The sequence below is a fragment of the Galeopterus variegatus genome, unplaced genomic scaffold (genome assembly GCF_000696425.1).
Source record: "Galeopterus variegatus unplaced genomic scaffold, G_variegatus-3.0.2 Scaffold3020, whole genome shotgun sequence".
Taxonomy (NCBI): Eukaryota; Metazoa; Chordata; class Mammalia; order Dermoptera; family Cynocephalidae; genus Galeopterus; species Galeopterus variegatus.
The window spans coordinates 135,344-157,665 of NW_007729131.1; the positions used below are offsets into that span (position 1 = coordinate 135,344).

The window sequence follows — 22,322 nt, forward strand, 5'->3', positions numbered from 1 at the left end:
TCCCCCGCCCCGCACCTCCCCCGCCCCGCACTGGCCATTGGCTTGTCCTGGTCTCTTTTTCATGTCCAGCCCCTGATGTGTGTCCATTGGTGTGAGCTTCCCCTTCCCTCCTCCCCTTCTCTCCTGCTCGCCCTGCCCATGTTTTGTGTGTCTCTGTCCATCCAGACTCCTGACGTTCAAGTTCGCAGGGACGTCACGTCCGCACTTGAACTTGCAGCTCAGGGGGGCTTTTGCCATTTTTTTCATCTCTCTCTCTCCCTCTATCTCTCTTCTCTCTCTCTCCCTCTCTCTCTCTCTCTCTTTTTTTTTGCTTAAAAAAAAAAAAGCCATGACGGCTCTCCCACAATTCATCTTCCCTGCGCCATCTTTGTATTATTTCTAATTTATTTTGGATGTCAAAAGGCACTGATGAAGATATTTTCTCTGGAGTCTCCTTCTTTCTAACCCGGCTCTCCCGATGTGAACCGAGCCGTCGTCCGCCCGCCGCCGCCGCCGCTGCCGCCGCCCGCCCCGCAGCCCACCATGTCTCGCCGCAAGCAAGGCAAACCCCAGCACTTAAGCAAACGGGAATTCTCGCGTAAGTAACCCAATAATAGTAATAATAATTATTAATAATCACGAGAGCGCGCAGGACGAGAAGCAAGAGCGAAAGGGAGAGAGGGGTGTGTGCATGCATTTAAAAATTTTTCACGAGACAAACCTACGAGAGTCGAGGTAGAAGAGATTAAAGGGGAAAAAACCCTCATCCCATGTCGAACCATTGCCGTGTGTGCACTTTTAAGATGGCACGCACCTTTTAATTTTATTTAATTTTACAAAAATTTGGCTCCTCCTCTTTCCTCCTTTCCGCCGCTTTATTTCTCTTTTCGAAAAAGAATGCAATGATTTTCCCCTCTAGTTTTGCAAAATAATGAACAATGCTAAGGATGCGAACAACTCACATGCAAACCTGGGGGTGGGAGTTGGAGGGGAAAGGGGGGTTGCTTCCACTCTTCGAAGGAAAATGGGGAGGGGAGGGAGTGAGTCCAAGTCTAAAAAACAATTCCCGGGGAGAAAAGAGGTGAGACTGGCCCCTGGAAGCCAGCGCGCTCACGGTCAAGTGTGCACCGGGAGGAAAGTAGTCATCCCCACAATAGTGAGAAAGTGGGACTGTGGAAGGGGGCCCCGGCGCTCCCGAGCCTGCCGAGTCGGGAGAGGGGCCGCGGCGGCGGGGAGAGCTGGGCGGCCGGGAAGGACGGGAGACACGGCCGGCGCTGCCGCCTTTTGTTCCGGCCTGAGGTGGGTGTTTGTCCGGCTGCCTTTTGTGCCGGCTCCTCGCTCTTGCCCTCCCGCGCCGCCGCCGCCGCCGAAGGGCAGAAGCGAGGGCCGCAGGAGGAGGCGGCCGGGGGCACGCGGGAAGGGAGGGAGGGAGGGAGGGAGCCGGCGCCGCGGCCGCCCGGCTGCAGCTGCCCGCCCCTCCCGGCCGAACCTAAGGGGCAGCGAGGAGAAGACGTGCAAAAAATAAAATACAAAAAAATAAAATAAATAAAACAAGGCGAGAAAATGTACGATTTCTTGCCCCCAAACAGAAGCCAGCCTCTCCGCCAGCCCTTTTCTGCAATGCTCTCCTCTTTGGCTCCCCCCGCCCCCCACCCCGGCAGAAATCTCACAATATCTAATCGAGGAAAAAAAAAAAAATACAATTACCCCCTTCCCCCAAAAACCTTCAGTTGCAAACTTAGAGCGCCGGCGGCACGGAGAGGGAGCGAGCAACTCCCTCCTCTTACTATTTTTTGGAAGATTTTCAAAAAAAGTGGAAGTGGATTTTGATTGGGAAAAATCTCGTGTCTGAATGTTTACAAGCACCGCGTGTGCGGGAGCCTCCTGCCAACAAACAGACAGAGGACCGAGCGCGGCGCGGCAGCCCCGGAGCAGGCGGCGGCGGCGGTCGGGCCTCGCCCGGGCCTCGCCCGACTTCGCCGCGCCCCAGCCCAGCCCAGCATCGGCCACCCGGCGCCCGCCGCCCACCCCCTCCCTCCGACCTCCCAGACTGCGAAATCGGCTGGGTGAAACTCGGCTCTGGAAAGCGTCTTTATTTTGCAAAGCAACTGTAAAAGCGCGTTCTGCGCGCCTCCTCCCCTCCGCCCTGAGTACTCTCTCAGACGTCTCTTGTCCACAGCTCGAGACGGCGGAGAGGTCACCACGTGCTTTCCCTGCCCCCCTTCCACCCCGTCTGGCCACCAGCCCCCTGCGCCTGAGCGCTGCCAGGCCAGGTGCTGGTGGTGGCGGCGGCGGGAGGGGGAGGGGGCCGGGGGGAGGTGTGTTCCAGTATGCATTTGGGGGGTTCTGGATCCCGGGACTCGGCGCACTCCACCCTTGGGTTCGTGCCTTCTACCCTGGGCCCGGCTCGGTCGCAGGTCCTTGTGAGTCTATATAAGGAGTGGTGGGGTGGGGTGGTGGTGGTAGTGACTGTCTCCGGCTGAATGCGCCTGGGAGGGCGGACGGTGGGCACTTAGGAAAGTTTGGCAGCGAGGGAAAGAAAGGCGTGAGAGGGCCCACATCACCCCCCCGCTTCGTGATTCTTATTTTAATTTTTGATGCAATTTTAAAGGACCACCTATACTCAGTTCTGTAATTTTTAAAGGGGGGGGGGGTTGCGCACAGGGAATTGAATTTTTCACTGGGCCCTGGAACTTGTCACACTCTTCGGAAGCTCCCCCGCCCCGGCACGTTGCGGAGCCCTCCCTCTCCCCACCCCCGCGCATCCCTCCCTCGCCGCTCTCCCCCCCCCCCCACTCCCCCAGCCGCGCCGGATGCGGAGCAGACGCGGCACGCGGCGGTGTGAAGTTACAGCCCGGCCAGGTACCGGCGGGAAGGAAGGGCAGTGTTCGCAGGACTCGGGAAAGCCGGGTTCTTCGGAAGGATGCAGTGGGGGCTCAGAGGACGTACTGGGGCGCGCAGTCCAGGCTGCTCCCTTGTACCCCCCTCCCTCTTGGGGTCTATCTCGGGACACTCCAGGTTGGGAGGGTTAGCTCCCCCCACCCCCTGTCCTGGTGCAGACACTGGGTTAAGGGGCCAGTTTCGGGGTGGGGGTGGTGGGGTCTCTCGTTTTCTGGGTGCGCAGAGGGGGCGGGAGCCATCCCAGTCCTCAGGACGCCCCCCCTCCACTGCGTGGGCTGGATGAGCCATTCGGTCGCTAGGAGGCAGAACAAGATCAAGAAAGCTCAGCGAACTTGAACCTGTACCAGAGCCTCCCCCCACCCCCAGCTCGGCGTTTCACGGCTGGGGAGGGACGAGATTTGCGGGGGTGGGGGTGGGGGAAACAAACGGTTAGGCATAATTCTGCCTCCCCCCATCACCTCTTATGTCTTTGTTCTTCATTTTGACTTTAAAAATGCTTCTGGCCAGCAGTGCGGAGAAGCGCCCAGGCGCGCGGCCGACACCCCCGTGCGTGAGCTGAGCCCCGCGGGCTCTGGGCGTAGAGCAGGGTGCAGTTTTCGTTTTCTTTCGGGGCGGGCATTTTTTTCGGTGGGGAGGAAAGGGGAGGGCGCGCTCTCCGGCTTCGGGGAACGGCCGAGGGGAGAGATATGGCAAGTTTGCACTTCGTCTCCAGGTTCACTTCCATCCTGTCACCCCCGCGCAAAGCAGTGACCTCGGCCGCCGCGGCGGGCTTGCTGGGCGGCTCTGCAGCCCCCCACCCCCCTCCCCGCCTCCCTCAGCTCTCGCCTCGGAGCCCGAAATCACAACAATAGTAGTAGTTATCATCATAATGATGCGGGCAAGCAACGTCATTAATAATGAATAACCGCAGCAGTCGCCGCGCGCACACTCGGTGCCCAGAGTTGCGGGGCCAATGCATTTGCAGACATCCCCCAAAGTAGAAGTGTAAGCTTGTGGACACAGAATGAATTTCAGGACCCGCGCTTGGGGTGATACGAGACCGCGTCAGGTTAACCAGCCGTGTTTTCCAAACCTCACTTCCTTTTTCATCAACTGGCGGGCTCAGGGAACCGTCACCCCGCGGCCAGGCTGGACTGGCGTGGAGGCTGCAATCGGGGCCCCTAGCTGCCCGCCACCTCCGGGTCCCCAGCCCCAAGGCCCCGCGGCCGCTGCTGCACGTGTTCTCAGCGAGCGCGGCCGGAGCCTGCAGCCAGCACGCTGCTCGCTTTGTGCCTCCGAGTCCCGGCGCCCAACTTCACTTTCCGCACGGCCCACGCCCGCCGGGCCCCCTGCCCCAGGCCTGTAGCTACTGCCTTCGCTTTTGTTTCTTTGCTTTTCCCTTCTGCATTTCAACCTCGGTTTGCTTCTTTACCCTGTTGAGACAATCAAGGGGAAGGATTTGGAAAGCAAACTTGAAGACATACCTCCCATTATTCCTCCCTCTCCCTTCCCCCAGCAGCCCTCGTTTTCCCCGCTCTTTCCCGACATTTCTTCTAAGGCTTTAAAAAAAAGAAAGAAAAAAATTCTTTTGCAACTACAGGGAGAGGAAAGAGATAGTCTGCCGCTGGGGCATTGAGACGTTCCAGTCTATCTTGCTGCTTGAACGCAGAAGCATTTTATTTTCTATTTCTTGCTCCCCTTGTAAAGAGAATTCGCGGCTAATTATTATGATTATTTGCCCACTCCCTTCCACTTCAATCGAGGACTCCCTGCTTTGTAGCCGGAGTTTAGGCCGGAGCTTAGAAACGATGGTATTGTGGGAGCCAAGGAGGATGGAGTTGAATTGAGGGAGGGGGTAAAATGGCTGAGGTTGGGAAGGTTTTTAGGGAAAGCGGAATTTGCATTAAAATACAGAGAAATTATCAGATGCCCAGAAAAGAAATGTTGATTGCCACTGAGAAAAGATGTCAATGCAAATGAGTAGACTACACCAAGAGAATTGTATTTTCATATTTTCTTTGTGCCCCACTTCGTCTGATTTTTAATAATATAGTAGCAATAATAAAAACACGTTTTGGTATTTCTCTGAACATCACTAGTCAAATGTTTTGCAAGAAGCTCTATGTTAAACGTATTTTATACATTAGGATATAATTCTTGTTAATTAGCAATAATTTACGTTAAGAGCATAGAAAATGTTGAGGTTACAGGTTTTATATCTGTACATTTGATCATCTTGTTATTTTCAAGAACTTTGCCTCCTATAAAATTAATTAGGTGAAATGTGGAGGTGTAATCAGCAACCTCTGAATTACCACTTCATTTCCTGGTTTTGATTGTAAATCAGTTCAGTCACTACATTTAGAAGACTTTAACCAAGTCTGTTTTGTACCGCATTACCTTTAACTATTTGATACCTAGGAGAATATTTCCTTTTGCTCCTAAATAATATTCCCACTTTCAGAAATGTGTCAGGCCTTGGGCATAAAAAACCCGAATCTTAACAGTGGAATTTTAAAAAAATGATTTTTGCAAAGGTTCCACGTACTAGTAACTTTAATAAAATCAAATATTTTTCCTGAGTCTTCCTTCAATCTGTAACCTCAGAACTTGTAGTTAATGCTAAACAAAAAAAAGCCACATTTGCCAATGTGTTCTTAAGACCTTTAATTCAAATACCAGGGATCTTGGAGAATGACTTCCCTGTTCAATTCCTCACTTGGTCAAAATGAAAGCAAATGTAGGAGAAAAATGACATGAAGGCACAATGCAGAAGCACTTCCATTTGTCTCCTGTTATATGAAAAGTATGCATGTGTTTTATGTATTTATCTTTTGGTCAGTATGTTGGGCAAAGAAACAGAAGTGCTCACTTTACTGCCTTTATTAGTAAGAATATAACCTTCATATTCCAGTGGTGACCTTATGTTAAATTAGGAGGAGTACCAGAGGCCAGAAATTACAACATGTCCTACTTGAGCACAGGTGCAGCAAGGCAGGGTTCTCTCAATATTATTTCACCTAGCACATCTGGGAGTTACTCCAGATCTTCCCCCTCAATATTCAGCCTGGGTAGGGTTGAAATAAATTTAACCTGAGTTCACTGGATTTTTGCACTTTATCAAAATCTGTTCCAATATTCCACACTCAAATTAAAATCTATTTTTTGATTCTCTGTGGCTTTAAGTTCATTAAATGTGAAATTGGCAGCTTGCTAAAGAAGGTCAGACTGATTAACTGTTTAAGACTTGTACATTTTCTGCTTCAGTTTTATTAACTGGCAGCATCCTGGATGTGTTTGGTATTTTATGATTTTTTTTTTTTTGATAGAGCAAGCATAAGGTTCCATGAGCAGAGACTTACCAACTCTCTTTTCCCCTTTGGAAGGTTAAAAAATGATAGAAACTGTTCAAAAAGATGCTGGAGTATTTTGGTGCAAAGTTAAAAAAAAAAAAAAGCCAACAGGAAAGAAAGACATGTCTACCTTGTTATACCATCCACTGGTGATTATGTGAGCAGAAATAGTCCCATAATGAAGCCTTTTGGAGTTCATTCAGAAAATTAGTCAACTCTAACAACATTAGGTGAAGTATTTCAACTCTAAAGAAAGGACTTCTCATCCTTGTTCTGAAATGTGGTGTTTGCTTGACCATTCTGATTTTTATGTCGTGGATGCTATCAAGTACAAACATGTTTAGAATATTTTAGGCATTCCTTTCTTCAGAATGAAAAAATGACTAATTGGCTTATTTTCTTAAGTACTCAAAAGTATCCCATTTAGCTAATGTGTCTGAGAAGACTTGCCAGTGAATTTGGTATTTCTTTGATTTTGTGGCACTGCTGAGAGTGAGATCAGAAAGATTTTTGGCAATGTGAATTATACTACGTTATGATTATTATTTAGATACGTTTCACAGGTGAATGCAGTCGTTTTCTTATTACAGCAGTGTAAATGTGGCACGTTTTCCGTGTGATGCAGTAGCTTTCTAATTTATGAAGCTGTGTCTGTATACTTAAAGTATGTACATTCACACACAAAGAGTGTGTGTATTTATTCATGTCTCCTTTTATTCTTTGGCATAATAGACAGCCTAACATATAGGAGAAAAGAAAAATTTGGTTTCAATCCATGTTTTTACCAGTATTGCTTGTATTTTTATTTAAGCTTTCTTTATGTCCCCTGTGTTAACTGTTTATTTAAATCACATTCTTTCTCCATTTACAAACTAGATGCATTTGTAATGTTTATGTTTTCTCTGAAGTTATGCAAGGCAGGTAGTTTTCTTTAAATATATGATTTGCACCATTGATAAATTTGCTTTCTTGTTGATAATGTCCACATCCTTATTTTGTGTGCTCACATTTTCTGGATATTATTTGGAGAAGCCTAGAAACACTTTACATAATGTGGTGGGATGAGGTGGGGTTGGGAATGTATTTTCCCCCTTTTCTCTTCTCTCTGGCACTCTAATAATTGTACCTTTGTTTCTCCAACCACAGCCGAACCTCTTGAAGCCATTCTTACAGATGATGAACCAGACCACGGCCCGTTGGGAGCTCCAGAAGGGGACCATGACCTCCTCACCTGTGGGCAGTGCCAGATGAACTTCCCATTGGGGGACATTCTTATTTTTATCGAGCACAAACGGAAACAATGCAATGGCAGCCTCTGCTTAGAAAAAGCTGTGGATAAGCCACCTTCCCCTTCACCAATCGAGATGAAAAAAGCATCTAATCCCGTGGAGGTTGGCATCCAGGTCACGCCAGAGGATGACGATTGTTTATCAACGTCATCTAGAGGAATTTGCCCCAAACAGGAACACATAGCAGGTAAATGAGAAGCAAGGAGAAAAGCTGTTTGCATGTTTTCTTTTCATTTTCAGAGGTGCTGTAGCCAAGCAGTAAGGAGTGGTGAAGTGCTTTCTGTATCTCTCCAGGTGACTGTCCATGACAGCCCTGTAATGTTAAAATAATCATTCCTATTGCTTACATCCAGAACACAGGAAAATAAATATTTTCCACCTTACAGAGTCAGATGTAGGTGGACTCCTCGTCCAGTTTCCAGGGTCCATTTCCAGCCTTGGTGACATGTCAGAGGCAAAGTGGCCGTAGAGGCATTTGTAGTTCACCTGATGACCTGTTTGACTCAGAATATCTGGTCAGGCCTCCCTAGGGGTGCAGTTAGTTCTCAAGTCTTCCCTGAAGTGGGGTGGGCTGGCAGGGCAGTTTGGAGGGGGTGGAAAGAGTTAACAGAGCTTCGGGGCTAGCCTTGGATCCATATTGGCTGTCAGCCTGTATGGGGCTGTAATTAAACACAGTCCCGTGGTGGGATGACACTGTGACCTTGACTTTAAGATGCCATTTTCGACTGGCCAGGCCAGAGTAGAGAGGGCAGTTGCTGAAGCGCATAGACATGCTTACTCGAAAAGTTTAAGGGCATGTTGGAAATTTCAAAAGGTTGGTTTGACAGGAACGGCTGCTCCCTGCAGCCTGCCTCCTCAGCTAAATGATAAATGCTTCTCTGTGCTCTCTCTTGTCTCTGATGTGGTTTTGACAGATGTATCTTGATTTTGTTTGTGGTTTACACAACCACATGTCACCCTTACAAATGTCCAGTCCAGACTCCACTGTTTCTGCTATAACACAATGTAGAAATTTTCTCAGAAAAATACATACAGACATTCAACAGCTCTCCTTCCTTCAGTTAATTTTAGCAGGGAGGTAGCTGGGTGTGTGGGTTTCTCAGCAGCTCAAGGGAAAAGGAATTAAAGGCTAACGGAGAGACTTAAATTCCCTACTCTAAGTGATAAACAGCCACACTTTGTAGTGACCCTGAAAACATTTTTTGATTTAGCATGTTAGACAAAATGAATGCAGATTCTGTGGTGACTGAAACGCCATGCCCATCTGGTCACTTTCCTGCATTCTCTACCCCTCCACCCCAGAAAGAGGCAGAAGGTTTGTTCAGTTTTAGGAAGGATAGTGCATGTAATCAATCAGTGATTCACTGGAACTTGTCTTTCTGACCTAGTTTGACCACTTGAACCGTAATGGGTCAGTGGTCCAGAGGGGATTAAATGTCATATTATTTCTCCTCTCCCCCTCTGGAATTTGATCATTAAAATTAAATGTGGCATTTTCTTTTTTTCTTAATGCTTTCTATAATAACAGATACTTTTCCTTTAGTGAAGTGTGAAATCTGCTACTAGGGAAGCTGCATTTACAAAGTATTTTTCTTGAATCCTCTACGTTGAGCTTATGTGACATGTAGGTTAGGATTTTATCTCCCCACCCCCCAGTAGGATATGGCAATGACCATTTCCATGTGCTGTCTTGTGACTGGAAGGAAAATGAACAGAAGTGTAAGGCATGATTAATGAAGCAAGAGCAGGCGGAAGGGGATTTGTCGTCTTCGAAGATCCAAAGCCTTGCTAAATCACCAAATATGGAGTAACACTTGCGTGATGTAACATCGTATTTACATATCGAGCTGCTCGTTTAAAAGACAAAACACAGTGTCTGTCAAGCAAGAATTAAAACCACACTTCTTACTAAGGTCCCAAATAGGTTATACAGTCTTAGATTAACCAGCTAGAAAATTCTGTGCCTCTGTATTTTGCGGAGGAATCTAAAAGCTGGGGGGAAGGCCTTATCTGTGGTTAAAGCTTTTCACTGTTGCAGTTGCAAATCTATGTAGGGAAAGAAAAGATTCTTGCCTTAACTCCCTGGTTGTCATAAAGGGTCTGTTATTTCCTTTGTAAGGACTAGCACAATAGTAGAGCCTGGAAAAGCCAAAAAATAAAAAATAGAAAAAAGCAAATTTAAAATATATTTTACAGGGCTAATACTAAATAATTTCACTGAGATGAAAAGCTATCTAAGGTGTCTAAGATATTCAGTGGGTGCACAAGTGCTGCTACCCACGTAAGGTAAACCTTTCACACACAAATAATTACTAAGTCTTGATTCTTTTCCTTGTGTTTAATTCCCACCCTGGAATTGGCTGAACATAAGTAGCATAGTCACCTCTCAAAGCAAGTTGTCAGTAATAGAATCACGACTTCTCATAATTCACATTAATGAATTAAGAGTTTCCTATGGTGAAATTAACATTCTACCATTGCACATAAATTATGATGCTCTGGCCCTCAGGTGCCCCTGAAGTGGAGTTCTGGAAGGCGGCGGTATACCTCTAGCCCATTTCTCTAAAGCACGTCTCCACAATTTCAAGTCTGCTTTTCTTTTTACGATGAGGAAGGAAACAATAACAGTAATCATTCAGTAGATATTTGAATTGTGTCACAAAAAGAAAGGAGAAGCAATGCTCTGCATTAGCAAAGAGATATATTGATGAATCTCTAGAAGAATATGTTTGGCAACCACATAAAAGGTAGTCATTTAAGTGCGCTGTGTAGGAAAGGCTTTATTAAAGTGATGTAAGTTGGATTTGAGTTCACTGTGTGCTCTGTGCCATTTTATAGGCAGGAAACAGGAATAAAACAGTGACAGATCTTCTTCCTAAGATAAATAAAGCTTAGAATTCAGGGCTTTCAAATAGGAGAATTAGGTGGAGTTCTTTAAATCTTCAGTAAAATGGTATGCATTTTGACTGTGCATAGGCATCCCATCTAAGATAAATAAAGCTTAGAATTCAGGGCTTTCAAATAGGAGAATAAGGTGGAGTTCTTTAAATCTTCAGTAAAATGGTATGCATTTTGACTGTGCATAGGCATCCCAAAGCTGAGTATTTTTTTTCTAGAGAATGCTTTTTGACCTGGTGAATACATGTATATGTGCTCCTGTACTTCATCCACGTACACATGTTAACTATACACATAGACGATGATCAGGTTGCTTTTTAAATTTTATTTAAATATTCAAAATATTGTGTGATCGTGATCCATTGAGACCAATGAAATATTACTAATTTAACTGGAAATTAGTGGTTTCCAAAGAAAAATTCTAATTTAACTGGAAATTAGCAGTTTATATTGTGTTCAGTTCATCAACATGTGTGTCACATATCTGCCATCAGGTATCAGCAGCCTTTGACTGGCAGTCAGAGCTTTCAATAAGGGTTTTGTTTTGTTTTCTAGACTCATATTTTATGATGGAGTAAATATTCATCGAAGATTAGTGAATGTGAAACTGCTATTCCCTTATAGAAAAGGCCAAAAATATTATTCCACAGTGTCAGATTTAAGGTTTTGTCTTATTGCACATAGAAACCTTTAAATTAGGGTTGGGCTATCATAAAGTTAGCTTTTTGAGAGAATGGGGAAAAATATGACAAGTCTTATAAAATGTAGTAAAGTCTGCTGCTGTTCATATAAACACCTTTTTCTCCTTAAAGTCATAGACATAGACATTTGTATCAGGGTATTTAAAATTATTTGCCTAGACAATACAGCTGATATCTAGATAATGATATGTAAAACAGATACTCTAACGAAGGGGGAAATCCAAATTCAAAATGGAAATATATTAGTATGTTACTTAAAGGTAAATCAAGTATAACATACTTATGCTTTTCAGAATTTAGAAAATCAGCTTGCCTTTTCTTTTTGTACCCATTCTAATTCTTTCCTAGGATTCAAAATGGAAATATATTAGTATGTTACTTAAAGGTAAATCAAGTATAACATACTTATGATTTTCAGAATTTAGAAAATCAGCTTGCCTTTTCTTTTTGTACCCATTCTAATTCTTTCCTAGTTCAGACTGAACTGAAGTATGTATTTTTTGTACTTTATGGTGTAATTGTAAATGAGACTATAAATTATAGTATCCTGTTATGACTACTTAGTTTCATTTCTCTTTATTTGTGTGATTCTGAATAAAAACTACTGACCTCTGAAGTGAATTTTCAGCATGGCAGCTAAAACAAAAAACATCACTACCAAAAAGACAATATACTGGTAAACATTTTATTTACCTTCAGAATCCAAAGAATAGAGAATATTGTTTCCTAATAAATACCTAGGATTTTCATAGGGAGCCTGTGTTTGTGAGGCCACTACCCAAAGACTCATGTTCATGAAACTGGGAGTCCTATGTACAAGCTGTATTTGTAAATAAGACAGAGAAAGGTTATGAACTGGCAGCTTGGATGTTTTGTCAAAGTACAATGTCAGAGAAACTCTTTCTAAGACAAATTGTAAATAGAACTGTCACAGTGATTGCATGATTGAGCCGCAGAAGTGTCCTACAATTGTTGGCATTGTCAGAGGACTTTTGAAAGCTTAATTAAACACAGTGGACTGCATGGCTGCTAAATTTACTTCGGAAAGCCAAAAAGAAAAAAAAAATCCTAAAATGTAGAAGATCCCAAAGATCCCAAAGTTCTTCAGACATTACCTGTTTGGTGACACAGAAAAGATGCATTGTGCATTTTCCTAGTCTTCTTTTATAAATAATAGTTTTGAGATTAGGTCCACGTGATATGAAGATCATCCTGTGTGTGATGTGGAGATTGTGTTAGTTTTTCTGTCTCCTGCTGTTACAGACAGTTAATGTAAAAATGGCCTTTTATTGGAAACACAAATATGTATTCACTTCAAGAACAGGAGGAGCAGGGGGGACTAAGTTTCCCTCCCATTCTCTGTGTTTATTCTGTGAAAGCTTAAAAGAACAGTGCTGTAATTTCTTAAATTGCCCCATTCCTTGTTGTATTGCAAGTTGTGCCTTTTACTATAAAGGATCTGAAATATGTTTTGCACACCTTTCTGCCAGTGAATGTGGCCTTTAATTGTGGATCTGCTCATGGGATGGAGAATGCAACTGGGTGTAGAAATGTGCAGGCAGGGTCGGGACAGGCAACCTTCAGCTCAGGGAAGAGGCGAGTTGGATGCATATTAATGGCACATTTTAGAGTCCTGGAAAATCATTCATTTCACACTGCAGCCTCCATGTAGATTGGCTAATGTGGGAGGACTAAGTTGGGGTACATAACATGCAAATCCTAGGGAAACATTTTTCACATTTTCATGATTTCTTAATGCAAGTGTTTAATAAAGGAGAGTAGGTGAATGGTGGCTTCACACATTAGTCAGTGAGAAAGGAAGAAAGTTTGGCTTTCCTTTAGGGGAAAATGCTAAATTTAACTGAAGTAGAAATCACAGCTAGGAAGGTGCACTGAGCTTGCGTCACTAGATGAGAATTTAATCCACTTTGGTTGGGCCGTTCACACCCTTTACTGCACAAAGAAATCATCTGACAAAATTTACCCCAAGCCCCAGTCTGTTTTTACGTACAGTAATATACCAGCTTTGTGCAATAAAAAGCACTTAGCATCAAGCTGGACCCAGCCTGGCACTTTGCCACTTTTTTAGCATGAGATTTAATCACCAAGGATCTTTAGTACCTTTCTGCTTGTTCAGATTTCATTTGGGTCATGGCTATGTCAGCAGTGTTGTTATTTCAAGGATTAAAAAAAAAAAAGATTTTAACTTAGAGCCCACTTTTAACATTATTTCAAATCAAGCAGGTTTTTATTTTATGTGTCAATTTGGAGGACATTAATAAAGTTCATAAAATATGTCAGACTATATAATTTAATGGATAATGACTAATATTTTTATTTATAATGTGAATAGAAAATTGACTATTATATTCCTCTCTTCTCTGTTCTTTTCTCCTACCCAGGTAAATAAGCATCCTTAAAACTGCTTCTCTCTTTCTCTACCAGGGTATAGAGCACTGGCCGATATAGTAAATTTACCTTTGTAATTTGCCACATAGTTTTTACAACAATGACCTAATTAATTTGAGCACGAACCATATTATTGCTACTGAAGTCATTTTCTGTCACGAACTTAATTTCCAGGAAATGTAACCTGACGAATAAGAATTCTTTAGCTTTCCACATGTGTTCCTAGAGACCAAAGACAGATTTAAAATAATAATAATGATAAAAAAAATGCCAGCATTATCGAAGTCAGTATGCTTGATGCCAAACTCAATTTGAAGCCAGTAAACATCAGACTGTATTTCTAATCAGTTTTAGAATGTAACGTTTTCCATATTGAGTTCACTGGAATTTGTCTCCCTGCTTTTTACTGGCCAGCTGTACTCCCTATGCATTTTTAAAACATTTCAGCAAAGGCTTTTGCTGTTCTTAGCAGGGTTAGTAACTTGGGGTCTATTTCTGAGCTCATTCGTCATTCTGTGATGGCATTGAGTTAGGTTGGCAAGGGAAGGATTTGAGGCATGGGGGGTGGTGAGGTCACTTCTGATCCCAGCAGGGAATAGGTGAGCTTCATTTGCCTTTACAATAGGCGCACAGTTACTGCACCTTGGAGGAGCTCTCAGGTGCTGCTCAGATGGGTGCATGTAAATGCCCTGTCAGATGCAGAGCTGGAATATTAATGCTTCTTCCACCACCGCACCATAATAAAGCTGTACACAGCAAGCTTAATATGCAGCTAGTCTGGGGAATTGTATAAACTTAGATAGCCCAGTGTGAAAGACAGCAATGGAAAAATGCTCGATATGCCACAGTTTCCATTCTTGTTCTCCTTTGATCTGTAGCAAAATGGAAACATCATCCTTTCCTCCTCTTGGAGTTGTCTCCCCAACTCTGCCACCTCCCCATCCAGCACCAGAATTTTTTGCATGTGCTGGTATGGAGAAATGCAACATAATTTGTTTCATATGGTTAATTACAGGCGTTTGAATATTTAAAATTTTAAATAGCCACAGTTCCAGCTTTTCCTGTTAAAAGTATGTGATTTGAACAAAGGGAGTACAGTGTAAATATTTGTGGTGATTTGCAACACCCCTCTTTCCCCATTAAACACATACACTCACACACACGCATGCACACACACACACAGACTGACATTTAGTTTAAATTTAGTGCTGACTTGAAGGATTTCTGTACCTTCATTTGTACTTTTTTTTTTTTAAAAAAACCAATTCTTAATTGGAACTCCATTAAAATATTTTACCATTATATTTTTGAGTCCACTGTTCTTGAGGTTTTAAAGAGGATTTTTATAATGTGTTCATTTAACAGAATCAACAGCTGTCAGAACCAGTTGTGATAAATCCACAAAATGGACAAAGAAAAAATACACACGTTTCCTGAAACAAAACACTTGCAAAAATAAGCTGCTAAGAACTGGCAAATTAGAAGTTTGCAGACAGGGAACCAAAGTGTTTCATCTCTTGGTTCACCCTAGAGACTGAGCAGGTCTGATGCAATGCTGCTGGAAGGCTTACCTGAGCAGGTTGCCCCTCTACGGCAACGCGCTGTGCACAGTTGATGCGGGCACCAGAGCTAGGCTGGGCCTCAGCTTGCTCCCTCTTCTGGCCTCCTTTTTTTCTTTTTGATCTCTTTAGATAGATAAAATACCAAGTTCTCAGAGTGCTAAGCAACAAATTATAGCCACCTATAGGTGAGATGATCAGGCTTAAACTTCCTGTAGAAGAGGCAAGAAGGCTCCTTGCACACCCGTTTCCAGATAGGGTTGGCAGCATGTTATTCAGAACGGAGTCAGTCTCCGCCAGGGAATTCCCAGTGGGAACCTGGAGCAGGTATGTTGATGAAGGGGATACCTAGGGACCTTTGGTCACTCACAATGAGTTTTTGTTTGTATCCTCACTGTTGTTAGCACTGGCGCTGAACAATTACACCTACAATTTGATCCTAGTTTTCGATAGAGGCTGATCCACTGATTAAAAACTCCCATTAAAATAAAGAATGGAATTATTGTGAAACCTGCAAAGGTGCATTCAGAAAGAACATAGGTGCTGTTGTGTACCTCCCTTCCTTTTCTATTTTCTTTTTGAACTTTCTAAAAAATACAAGAAAGCCTCCTGCTAAGCGTCAGGGCATTTAAATTTATATTCATCAGTTCTTCATTGTCTTGATATGTAATGATGCATTAAAAAAGCTGGAAAAAAATCATATCTGATAATTTTTAGGGAAATAAAGTGTAGCTTGGATTCTTATATTAATTGTAGCACAAAGCCCTATAGGCCAAGCCTGATCTTTTAGCCTGATCCTTTACATTTTAGATATGGCGATTCTTTTTGGTCAAAAAAAAAAAAGCCCCTCAAACCAAATCTGAAGCATTTTTCTTCACCAGCTCAAGGTAAACCATGATTTCATGATTTAGGGAGAAGCTCCCAATGAACCATTTACTTTCTATTTTAACTCTTTCAGCCCAAATCATTCAATTTCACAGTTAAAACAATGCATTAATCAATGTTAAATTTTAAATCTCATGAGTTTCTCCCCCCCTACTCCATCCTATCCTAAGATTTAAAAAAAAAAGGAGAATTATTCCTTTACATTTAAAAGTGAACATTGGCTACTGAAGAATGATTTAAAGGCTAAAAAAATTTTAATAATAAATCGTAACCTTCTCATGTTATGTTTTTGTTATGTTAAGGGGAAAAAATCAATAAGGAAAAATTTAATTCTGATAAAGATACTCTTGGATCTTTGAAAACAACTGCTGTCCTTTTAACTAAAACATTTGAGCAGCTTCAAAGACTATGTATTTCTTCTGATCTTGGAGCTGTGTGACTGGTAGCGAGAAAGAAAAAAAAATCTTATTCTACATACAAGTGGATTGCTTAACAAGTCAGCACAGACACGTACTTGTTTGTACAATAGAGATAAAAATTCCTGTATAAAAATAATTCAGCTGCTGACAGCAGGCATTGTTGTTGGACCTGTCTTTTGTGCTTGTCCCAGCTCTGGGCCCCCCTCCCCTCCTATCTGCTTGGGGCAGCCTGCTGCCTGCAGACTCCTGACCAGAAGTTAATTGCTATATATTAAATATATAGGTATTGTATTTAAAGAGGAGTATCTCAAACCTTCCTATATGCGTTCCACTCTACTTTCAGATGTGATTGCAGCATTGCCAGCAGGGGAGTGGCAGGCAAACGCTCTAATAGGGAAAATGACTTGAAGGCAGTTTGGGGAAATTTGGCCTTCAAGTCCCATTTGCTCTGCAGTGTAGCATTGGTTTCTAAACTTTTGTTTTTAATCTAATTCTGATTTACCCTGTCACATCCCATATCAACCCTCATTGAACTCTACTCATGTAGAGTAACATTAGTGTCAAATGGAATTGGTCAGGACTGTGGACTTGTGGCTCATTCGCATGGTTGTGGATGCGGGTTCCATGCGGCTCTGTATGCTATCCTTTCTAATAAATGTTCTGAGCAGGGTCTGTGGATAAGAGAGGCAAGAAATCAGGCAGAGTACCTGAGGTTTTCGCCTTTCTCTTTCCTCTTTTCCTTTCCCACTTCCTTGATACACCCACATTTCCGGCAAGATCAATCCTAGGAAAAGGTCTGAGGCTGGGGTATGGAGGGGGAGAAGGTGGCAGAGAGAAGTTATCAGAATATTTTTCAATAGTGGTTCAAACAAAATCCCCACAGCAGAGAGCCTTTGGGGTCTGGCAGTGGAGCAGTAAGCATGGGCCCTTTCGAAGCTGTTGTTCTCAGTCTGACTTGCACACCAGCTGGGATAGGACTTCCATACAATTTCCTGCTTTCACCTGGGTTGGGGTGTTTGGGGTGGGGGGAAGAGGAGGGGTTCATTGGGAATCCTATCACTAGAATTTTTAAAATGTCAGGAGGTTAGTAAGGTGTGAGTTAGCATTCAAGGAGAGGATTCTTCTTCAGACTGGTAATTGGGCAGCAGGAAAATCCAAATTCCCACGCTACTCTCTAATAACCGGGGTGGGATGGTGGTGGTGGGTGGACACCACGACTCTCTGAATGTCAGCTGATGTCTGCATGACCTGTTCCTCTGGATTAAATGCTGCCAGTGCAGAAGGGAAGAATTCAGGGAGACAAATACCAAACGACAGGATTTTCGCTCCTCAGAAGTAAACCAGACCTTGCTCCTCTGCCTCATAGTCCTCTCCCTTCTTGCTCTTTTCCTTTGGAAGCAGAAACTTCTAAAATTAATGCCACTCCAAGCCAATGAAAAAGCTGTTTTTATACCAGAGTGGATGTTTACACAGGAGAGACAACTTGAGGGGAAAAAGGCTTTTTGGGAGGGTGGAGGGACTGGTGTTAATCTGTTCTGTTGGAGAACTGTGCAGTATTGCCTATGAGCGACTCTGGGCTGTTTTTGATAAATTACCATGTTTAGAGATAGGTTTGGCTCTTAAGGGCTTAGTTTTATGAACAAAGTCCGTAACGATGTTTGCAGCCTCTGTTTGTCTCTTAGCCCCTTTGGCTTGACTAGAAGCTCTATGTTTAGTTTAAGCTCAGTCTGGAAGATATAACAATTTTGCATTAAAAAAATGAGGAAATCATAGGAAGAAAAACCCTTTGCTTTTTGGATGAATCTTACTGATAATTTGCTAAAGCTCATTTGAATTTTAAGCACTTCTTTAATCTTCAAAGGCTAAATTGCTTTATGAATATGCATGGTGTGGGCAGACTTCAGTTCATTACCTAGTTGTAAATTCTAATGACCATTAGGTCCTTCCAGTAATTGCGAATTGTTTTGCATTTTTGATTGGCCTATTAACATGTACATTCGGTGCACATCAGGCTGGCCTGTCAGCCTGCTGAAGGAGAAAAAAAAGGTGAAAATTGTTTATAGCACCAAGATTCTTAGATTTTCAATCTTGCAAAATTGATGATGTAAAAAAATTAAAGCAGTGTTTTTTCTTCTCAAGATTGAAAGTTCACCAAGAGATTTGACATATTTAATTTACATGATGACTTTGCACTCCTTCATTAATGCAATTTGCATATGAAGCTGTTGTTAATCACTTTTGATCATGTTTTGTGTATTAGCTGCCTCAGTGGCTCTCCTCCTCAGATGCCCCAGTAGAAAGGAGCAAAATGATGCATCTTCTTGCCAAGTTTCCTTTAGTGAATTGAGGAATTAGAAGTCTAACCTTGAGTAATTACATATGTTTTATCCGTTTCCTTTTAACGTTAAGTACAGTTTGTGGAGTATTGGCTGGAAATCATTCTCATTTGGAGAGAAGACTGTAAAATTTTAGTATATGATTGAGGCACATTCAGATACATACAGAAATATGTATTGCCTGTCTCTGTTCCCCCACAAACGTCGTTGGGCAGTTTCATTGTTACAGTGTGATGGCAGGGAGTCTTGGATATTCCATTGTATTAAGACATCAGGTTCTTCCTGGGGCAGAGAGAAGGCTATAAAACTACAGACCTTTCTAGCAATGCTTTGGATTTCTTCTTTAAGTACAAGTATATGGCTAGCACCTAAACGTCTTGGGCCTGGGTTTAGTTGACCTGTACCTTTAAGATCAAGTAAGTTTTCCTGTTTAGCTTCCGCTCTGAGCCACCATGCATCCATTCCTAGTCACTAAAGTAAATCGTGGTCTCCGGGCTCCTGGGTGCCTCCCTGAAGGTACATGAGAGCCCTGATTGTGAAAACAAGGTGCTAACTAACGGTTTCCGATTTTTGAGAGTCTGTGATTTGGGTGTTTGCCTTTGCTGTTGAATAGCTTGTGCTGTATTATTGATGCTCATCTTTGGTTTATGAGTTTATCACTGGTAAACAAGCCGAATCACAACACTGAAACTGATATTCTGATTAAAAGGAATGTTTAATGAAAGAAAATAAATTGTGATGGAAAATGAACAGTGTGTAAGAAACATAACTATAATTTTAACCTCCAAGGGACCCAGCATTGCCCTACCGTGACTCCCATCCATACCATGCTAAAAGCATGCTTTAGTTCAAAGTTGTTAATATTCAGCTGGGAAACAGTATCCAGAACACAAATAAATTATTAAGTGCATGAACTTTTTAGGCAGTAAGATGAACTGATGGGGTCCATCTGTGAGATCCAGGGGCTTTTTATTTGTGTGTGTCGAGCGATTCTGCCCTCTCCGACTTCACAGCCTTTGGTCTCTGGCCAACTGCATGCATAATTGATTCCACACGCACTATCATTTTCTTGATGTAATTGCTTTACTAAGATATGATGAAATCTAATGGATAATTTGCTATTTGAAAATGGGCAAAAAAATCTTCATACTTTATGTGGGGGGCAGTGGGTAGTGGAGAAGGAGGTGTTCAGATAACCTGGTATTTAAGAAAACAAAACAAAACAGGCAAGACTAAGTTATGCATGCTGCTTCAGTTGCGTTGGCTGTGGATAGGAAAGTCTTTGTGACATATGGAAGCCAGTGTATAAATCTCTCTTTCTATCTCGTATCACCCCCTTCATTCCTTCTCTCTCTGTCTCTCCCCCAAACTTTACAAGAAAGGGATCCTAACAAGGTAAAAAGTAAACAATTTAGTCATCACAAGCCTTATTATTCAGTCTATCCAGGAGTTTTGCCATGTCGGTTTATTTAACTTCCAGGAATGTAAACACTGACACAGCCCTAGAAGCAGCAAGAAAGATTACAGTATTAGAGTTAAAAAACGTGAACGTGGAGTAGCTGTGCTATATACTTAGCTATAATAACACTTTACGTTGAAACATAATGTTAAGTCAAAACCGACTGGAAACTTCTGCTTATATGGAGTACAAATTTCATTCTAATAGATTGGCATAATCTAATGTACCCAGGGTAGATTGTTATATAATGGAGAAACTGTATAAATGTCAAGTACACAAATAATTCCACAGGAAGTAAATGAAAAGTATTAGAATTTCTTAAATCAACATTAAATTTTGTTGGTGGGACAATCTCATTAGCTCTCTCAAAATCATGTGTGGCTTTACATAAGTCTTTTGAAAATGGATTTTGAGGGAATTTACGGACTTTGAAACATTGTTTTAATCCAAACCAGTTCATGCTTTAAATGTACCTTAAAAAAATTGTACTGTTTTTCAAAGTACTTAGAGGGAGTGGAAGGGTAGAAAGCATATAAAGTGAATCCATCTCGCTGTGGCAAACTGTTTTTCAAGTAAAGTCATAATAATGAACAACACATGATCTGAAATTTGATCAGCAAACATATACGTATGCCAAGGAATTTTCTTTCTTTCTTTCTTCTTCTTTTTTTTTTTTTTTCCGCCATTCACATACCAAGTTTCTGTAAATCAGTAAACCAGGCAGAGAGTAACTATCCTGAAGGGGAGACCAAATCGTAATACATAGAATGGCACAGAAGCTGTCTTTTTGAAGAAACATTAACACCACCACCACCACCAAACAAACGAACAAACAAACAAAAACAACCTTTTTACAAAACTGGAAATGACAGAATAGTTTTAAAAGGAAAAAAAAAAAACAAAACCCCACCTTCTGATGTTCAAAATTTCAAACTATTAATAGACCACCAATGAGATAGACTGTCTTTGTGCCTTGAAATGCAAAATGAGGGAAATAATTAGCAGAGGAACAAAATTCTCAAAATTTGAAGAACTTCTGTGATTACTAGGGGTACAGTGAAAAGAAAATGCAAATTTCTTCCTGATCTTAATTAGATTCGATTGTGTGGTGGGTGTGTTGCATTTGGGGGGAGGGGAGGGAGCAGAGAGAGCTGGGGGTGAGGCGGGAGCTGAGGGATATGGAGACAGGTTAGCAGGGCCCTAGCGGTGTGGCAGGAACAAAGGCAGCTTCCAGCACCCCTGCAGTACACGGTGCCTTAACACAGACGCTGGTGGTGCTGGAGCCTGAGCCCTTCATTTAGCTGGGCTCATTTCCCACTGGGCCTGGGGGATTTCGTTTGTCCTTTGAGGCGTGGGGTGGACACTGACGTAACAGCTGGGGCTGGCTTAGGAAGAGGAAGCAGCCTGTGGGTAGCTTTTCCTGCCCGCATGGGCAAACTGGATAAGATGTGTGGACCCTGCCCTGGGTCCTGGGGCCATCAGCTTCTTGTGGTGGCCTTGTACAGAGCCCCCAACACCAGGGGATTGCCAAAGCACGCTCTTTAGAATTTAATGGTGGTGGTCGGTCAGAGTCCTGCAAACTGTGTGCAGCAAGTTTCGTTGGCTGGATTTCCCCTTGTGTGAAATAATAAAAGCCCTGGCCAAGGCTTATGAATCTATTTTTGTTTCATTAATATTATTTATTATGTATTTTATTAATATTTTTAGGAGGGACTGTGCTCTCATTTGACCATTTGTAGTTATAATTAATACATTCCGTACTGGTTGTAAAAAGTGTACTTGCATTTAATTGCAAGTCAGGATAAATTAATGGATATGATTTAAAGCAAAACTCACTTAAAATATTCTTGCAGGGAGCAAAGGAGGGGCAGTCCCTGTGTTTAATTTATTTTCTGGGTGAGTGTCAGTGGTGAGGGGGTCAAAAGGATTGTGTGGGTCTAACAGGATTTGTGTGTGTGTGCAGGACCATGGGGGCCACAGTGGGGAGGAGGAAACCTGGGCAGGAGGAGGAGCAGACAGGAGCTTGGTTCTTTTCTTTAATTTCTGAGGTTGCCAGGAGGGGCTTAAGCAAAGTGGTCAAGTCCATCTGCTGCAGAGAAGGTGGTAAAGAAAAGAGGTTAGTGGCAAGAGGGAAGGAGCACAAAGGGAAAATTGT

At 42.7% G+C, this 22,322-nt stretch overlaps 1 protein-coding gene across 5 annotated transcripts in view; it reads left to right on the forward strand.

Moving 5' to 3' along the window:
* Positions 1-138: 138 nt before the first annotated feature.
* Positions 139-22,322, forward strand: part of BCL11A (B-cell CLL/lymphoma 11A (zinc finger protein)) — a 97,770-nt gene continuing 75,586 nt past the window's right edge. The window contains exons 1-3 of one of the 5 annotated variants that reach the window (XM_008583739.1): positions 144-577; positions 6,246-6,442; positions 7,359-7,688. In XM_008583739.1, the coding sequence (XP_008581961.1) occupies positions 7,460-7,688 (229 nt within the window). In that variant the 5' untranslated portion in view covers positions 144-577; positions 6,246-6,442; positions 7,359-7,459. Of the gene's footprint in view, positions 578-6,245; positions 6,443-7,358; positions 7,689-22,322 lie in introns of all 5 variants that reach the window. The other 4 variants (XM_008583738.1, XM_008583740.1, XM_008583742.1 and 1 more) reach the window with 4 other exon arrangements.